The 6,666-nt window shown below is 31.5% G+C and overlaps 1 protein-coding gene across 1 annotated transcript in view; it reads left to right on the top strand.

Annotated features, from left to right (window-relative positions):
• Nucleotides 1-521: 521 nt before the first annotated feature.
• Nucleotides 522-6,666, top strand: part of l(3)mbn (lethal (3) malignant blood neoplasm) — a 52,701-nt gene continuing 46,556 nt past the window's right edge. The window contains exon 1 of the mRNA XM_072537313.1: nucleotides 522-668. Within this exon, the coding sequence (XP_072393414.1) occupies nucleotides 654-668 (15 nt within the window). The 5' untranslated portion in view covers nucleotides 522-653. The remainder of the gene's footprint in view (nucleotides 669-6,666) is intronic.

The following is a 6,666-nucleotide window of genomic DNA, read 5'->3' as shown; positions in this document are numbered from 1 at the left end:
CAGCTCTCTTAGCATTCTGCTAGAATGATTTCTTATTCCGTTAAATATATCGTATGCTCTCTCGTCTAGCGTTCGTAAGAAAACTGTAAGAAAGTTATTATACAATGAATATTTATTTATTAAAATGTCAAGTGTACAAGTTGAGCTTTCTGTTGATCAAACGTAATTTTTTGTGGTAGATCCAGTATTTTCGTTTTTAGGAAAAGTTGGTATTATATTATTAATATATTTATTAAAACGATATATTTTGTGTATATAATGAAAATAAAAAAAGTGATATGACCTTTGAAAGTTCTTTTTTGCGATTTTGTTTATATTGTTTTATTTGTTCGATATTCCGTTTACTTGATATTAACTTCAGAATATTTCGTTATACAATAATTATTTACATGTTCAAAAAGTCAAATAGAAAATTTGCTTCTTTAAAATTTTATTAAACATTTTCTAATATTAACGTTTATCCCACTAAGTTGACGCGGGATTTTCAAACATTTGGCGGGGGAGTCTCATAAAAGATGATGATCGATCTTCAATTGGAGAAGACAGGATAAAATGGTTTGTTTAGTGTCGCCATAAAATTATTTTAGATATTTAGTGAGTAGTGGCCGGTGCGTTAGTTGAAATAAATTTGGACAGTGTACACATTTACAAGGATGTTAACAAAAAGGGTAAATAGAGAGATAATTTATTTAATAAAAAGAATAAATTATGAAAAAACTCCATTCATTTAGAAATGTTCTTGGCCTACAATGTTAAGTGCAAATTAAATTTATTGAATATCCATTGATTAATATGTTTGTATGTTACTCTCAAGGCCTAGGTAATAAAAGAAAACATAATAGCTTAGGTACTTCAATTAAGGATGGTATTTTATATGAAGAAAATGTCATTTCTGTGTTTTAGCATATTCATAAGCCTATAGGATTCAAAGAAAACGACTTAATGTTGATTATTTAAGACTTCGTGTGATTAGAAGCAATATATTATTATTACTACGTACATCAGTCTCCTATAAAATAATGCGTTGAGTCCAAAAATGTTAAAATTGTTTATTTTTTAAATTTATAAAGATGCAGCACTTACAATATATAAGATTATATTTTAGTATTCTAAAACGCGGGATTATATATTTCTTTCTATCAAGGTACAAAAATTATATTTTATAAGTAATATTTTATAAGCTAAAAGTATATTTAATAAGTAAGTATAAGTTATAAGTAAACATGTTCATAAACATGTTTACTTATAACTTGTGTGTTAGTGAGTGAACATGTGAAACATAAGTTTCACATGTTCACTCGTTTTTGTAGGATTTAATAAAGGAGCCATTAAAGGAGTATTGTAGTTTTTTATACCGGGTGTCACAATAAGATTGGTCATAAATTATACTTCAATTTTTAGGGATGAATATAAGTTGATTTGGCCTAACTTACTTACATGCAAAAGTGTACACAGAAAAAGTTACGTGGTGTTTTTTTGTTTATAACATTTGTACGTTGTTTCTTTCTGATATCTGGTTACAAATGACATATCAGTTATTTTCTAACCTAACTTAATAAACATCAAATACCTAAACCAAACGGCCTATTCTATGGCTTAGTCTTATATTATCTGAGGGTATGAGAGCAAGAGTGGGCTTACCCCAAATATTGAATAATGGATTTACATGAACCAAGAATATATGCGCTTTTTTGAAATTTTATAAGATTAAAATATGCCAAAAGGTACAAATCATTAACTAATAACAAAAAACTTAAAGATCTTGCAGTATATTTAACAATAATATAAAAATTTCAGCTTTTTTGTGGATTAGACCGCTTTTGCATCAGTGTGCCCTTAAAAATTTGAATAGGAATGTGGATTAGACCTAGAGTACAATACAATTAAACAATATCAATGTTGAAAATATGCTTCATTAAAAAACAAAGTAACAAAAATACTTAATCTTCATCGTTAATGAACTCTTTTTCTTGCTGTATAGTGGATCTTATTGTTCTGGTGCTTGTGTAAAATTCATGATGTATTGGAGGTATAAACGAAAGTAATTCCAAAAGATCTTTTTTTGCTTCGGTTATTGGACGTCCATCGGGATAAAGATAATCTAGCTGAAGTATTTCCCTGGATGTCCTCTTTTTTAACATCTAGTGAATAAAAGGGAACATCTGCATTATTGTGTATTTGTAGTAAATTGTAAATGGATTTGTTTTCTTGTATTGCAACCACTGAATCTGTAACCATTGGACTTTTGATTTTTGTATATCAAGTTTGCGATTTGTTATATTTCTTTCTAACTTCTTAGTAGAATAAAAATAGTTTTCTGTCATCTTTATTACCGTAAAATGTGCTTTCTTTCGTGCATGTGCTATTACCTTTATCCAGTCGTCAGGTACGTAGATATCTTTAAACATTTTTTTTTCTTACGTATTACTCCGAAATCTTGGTCACAGGCAAGGTAAGAATGTCCGCTGACTAAAAACTTATGATCAATATATTCCATCACAATATCAGGATGTGACACAATAAAATCGCAAAGGACAGCCATTTTAATTTTACGGTTCTGCCCTCGGCATTGATCGGAATATAGTATTACATTTTTTGTTGTAACAACATTTTTAAAATAATGCAGTAAACAGGATCCTATTTCTTAAGGTCCTCGTGATGCTTGTGTCTCGTTCGATTAAAAAGAAAGGGGCTGCACTACACAGTCTAATTCCCACCTTAACACAAACATCTATTCACTGGAAGGTTAGATTGTGTGATACGTACCCTTGATAAGCAGTTAAAACCGGTCTATCCTATAAAAAGGATGGTTAGCCCACTTTTGCATTCTTTTACGTATTTATGTATTAAACAATTTTTGTCTATTCCACAACTTTGTGGCTTAGCCCATTCGTGTGTTCAAATTTTTGTTATTTTCTATAATGCAAAATCACCTTACTGGAGAGATTTATGTTATAATATACGGAAATGTTGGTTAGATCCGTTTTGCTTTTAAACTTTAGGTTGTTAGAAGTGATTGCAATATATAACTCAATTATCAACAAAATGTTGGTTAGCCCACTCTTGCTCTAATAGCCTCATCTATCAACTAATGCACTATCTCTAACATGCAATAGCATTACAGCACTATACTCTACTTTTTGCACTAAACTCTTAAAAATTTACACTAACTCAAATGGTTTTGTCCTTACGAGTCTTCTCTTTAGTTTGGTGTTGTCAAGAAGCTGGATTGTCTCAACATTTACATGACTATGCAGCCTCTGCTCGTGACTTGCTGCTGTTCTCTTGATTACTTCGGTCACAATTTTCATACCCAGGTCCTGGCGGAGGTTGCTGTTATGAATATACCAAGGAGCATCAACAATGTTTCTCAGTACTTTGTTTTGAAATCTCTGGATAAAATATGTAGATTACTAGCTTTGGTAAAACCCCAGAATTGGCATTCATATACCCATACTGAGCTCAGTACTTGCTTGTAAATAGATATTTTAATATAAATGGATGATGTTGATTTTTTTTCAATCAGTCAATACAATTTCTTATTTCTAATATCAAGCTTCCCTCTTTTCTTTTTGACATGGACTTCCCAGCGCAGCCTCGAGTCTAGTGTAGTGCCCAAGTATTTTGCTGGTGTTGCATAAGGAACTTGATATTATTCACTCCACCTGGAAAATTTTCAATTTTTTTATTTGTAAAGTTAATGTATGCAGATTAAGTCTAACTTAATTTTATTCGACATTGTCTGGTCCAGGTATGTATTATATTTACTAATAGTTGCAACTGATTAGTTTATCGTATCGCTAGTATGGCTGTATCATCCGCGAAAGTGACAATAGTGTTTTGTTCTATCTTTGAAATGCCCCCCTTTTCCATAAGGACAGGACCGGACCTAATACACTCCTTTGTGACACGCCAGCTTTGATCTCCCTTAAATCGGTGTACACTTCTTCTTGTTTAACTCTGAAATATCTATTCGCAATGTATGATTCTAAGATTTCTGAATACTGTTTAGGCACAAACATGCTTACTTTATAGTTTAAACCCTCGTGTTAGACTTTATCAAATGACTGTTACGTCCAAGAAGATTGTAGAGCCGACTTTCTTTTCTTCTAAAGTTTTTTCTATTATATTCGTTATTTAGTGAACTAGATCTATAGTGGGATGTTTATTTCTGAAACTAAGTTGATAAGTTGGTATAAGATTTTTCCTTTCTATTATTGGTTTTAATTATTTTAATAGAAGTTTTTCAAATAGTTTTGACATTACCGGAAGGAGTGATATTGGTCAACAGAATTTCACTTCATTAAGAGGTTTTGCCTGTTTTGGCGATCGTAATGACTTTGGCTATTTTACAGAGGAACATATCTCAATCTAAAAGCAGCATTTATTAAATGTGATAGCTTCACTATGGTTTTTCTTGGTAGATTTTTTAATAGTTCTTCTGTTAGGAGATCATATCTTGGAGCATTCTTAGGATTTATATTTTCTTTTATCTCTGTTGATACTTCTATAAATGATGTCAACGTTATTCTTTCATCGGTTTGGAATGGTTCTTCCCATCTCCTGAGAAGTTCTCCATCTTCTTCACCCATTATTGTCGTTAGGTCTAAACATGCTTTCTAAACGATCTTCAAATCGTTCTGCTTTTTGTTCGTTACTTTTAGCCCATTTGCCGTTTTCCAACTTGATAGAAGGAGAATGAATAACTGGTCTCTTCATTCTTTTTGTTGTCGTTCATACCGAATAATTTGTGTTCTTTTTGTGGTAAGCTGTTAAATTACTTAAAAAGGAATCAATTGTTGAATTTTTTATATTCTATATTTCTCTTTTTAGCTTTTGTGTAGCATTGTTTAGACTAGTTTTGTCCCGTGGAGCTCTGTGTTGCTGCCATGTGTTTCTTAATTTTATTTTTTCCACTATGAGTTCTCTGATTTCTTTTGGATAGTTCTTCCCTTTTGTTTTAGAAGTTATTGTGGGAGTATTTTCCCAAGCTACCTGTACGATATTTTTTATAAAAACTTTTAATTCGTTATCAAGTTGCCTCGCGTTTCTCAATGGCACAGCAAGATTAATTTTGTGTTCAAGGTTTATTTTGGAGCCCTCCCAATCAGTTTTGTTATTGTTTTGTTAACAGTAGTTTGTAAAACTGTTTAAAAATTTTTCATAAAAATTTATGTTGTGTGTTCACAAAAATTCATCCTCACTGACAGTTCATGTCAGGTCCAATAAAACCGAAGTAGCGAAATCTTTTTTTCTGTAGTTTTCTAGATTTCAGGGAATTGCCAAACCTTCTCCTCTCCCCAGTTTTTTGTAGTAAAATACTGGATTAAAAGCGGTGCGTAAATAGAATAAAATACCTATTTTACACCGTTTTTGTCTTAGAGTTATTTTATTTCTTATTTACTTTATTGCTTTTAATAACATAGTTTACCTCTGTTCTTTGGTCACTTATGAAGTGCCATTATGTTCTTTTGCAGACCGTAAAAATCGTGTTCTATTTCTTTTAAAAAGCGTTCCCAGTGATCATTTTTATTTTTTTTTACAAGTGCACATTGTCTGGTAATTATGGTATGTCTCTTGTGTTTTGGTTGACATGTATTACAGGTAAGCTTTTTTCTTTTCTTCGCATTTTGCCTTGACTTTTGTACAAAACGATGAAGTTGTTTGCCTTGAGAACGATTTATTTCTATTTATATTTCTTTCATCAAGAACTTTCTTGGCCGAGGGTAAGATATTAGACTTAATTTTTGCCCAGTTTTTTCGACTTTATTACTTTCCGTGATATATGTGTTTCTGCTATTTTCGGTCATTCTTTTTTGATATAGGTATATTGTGGAGTCGTTTCGACTTTTATCATTGTGGTGTATCTTTCTGGTGTTTTGTTATCAAATATGTGTAATTTCATTCAGATTTTGCACAATACCAATTTATGATTATTGTCTATTTCTGCTGATATTAGTGCTCTTACATCCAAGATTTGAGAGGGTTATAACTCTATTCCGCAGAATATAGTCTATCATAGATTTTTGTCCTCTACTGTTTTTAAAAGTGTGTTTGTATTGTTCTTTGTGAGGGAAAAATGTGATAATAATACGTTTTTCGTTTATGCTGCAGAGGTCCGTCACAATGTCTCCGTTTTCATTTCTAATATTTTCATTATATCACTGTTTTGTTCCTGGAACTATATCATTGCCAACACGGGCGTTAAAATCACCCATATTAATTATATATGTATCATTTGAGGTCTTGTTTATTACAGTCTGAGTGTGTTCGTAAAATGTTTCCCTTGTGGTGGTATGTGGTGGTATCTGGTGGTCTGATTGTTCTAAAGAAAGCTGATTCCTGAAAGTTCCCCTAAATATTATAAAAACTATCGAAAACATCTTCCAAAACAACGAAATAGAAGTCAGAATAGATGGACAACTTACAGAACCTATAGAAATAGGCAGCGGAATAAGCCAAGGGGATTTAATAAGTCTCATGCTCTTCAATTTGATCATAAATGAAATCATCAAAGGCTTTAACAAAGAAAGTGGATACAGAATGGAAAAAAAAATACTCTGTTTCTCAGACGAAGCAATATTAATAGCCCAAGATGAAGATAGTCTGCAAAAACTGCTCCACAGATTTAACATAAGAGCAAAAGAATTTAATATGACAATCTCA

Source organism: Diabrotica undecimpunctata, chromosome 7 (genome assembly GCF_040954645.1).
Source record: "Diabrotica undecimpunctata isolate CICGRU chromosome 7, icDiaUnde3, whole genome shotgun sequence".
Taxonomy (NCBI): domain Eukaryota; kingdom Metazoa; phylum Arthropoda; class Insecta; order Coleoptera; family Chrysomelidae; genus Diabrotica; species Diabrotica undecimpunctata.
This window is presented reverse-complemented; position numbering and strand designations above follow the sequence as displayed.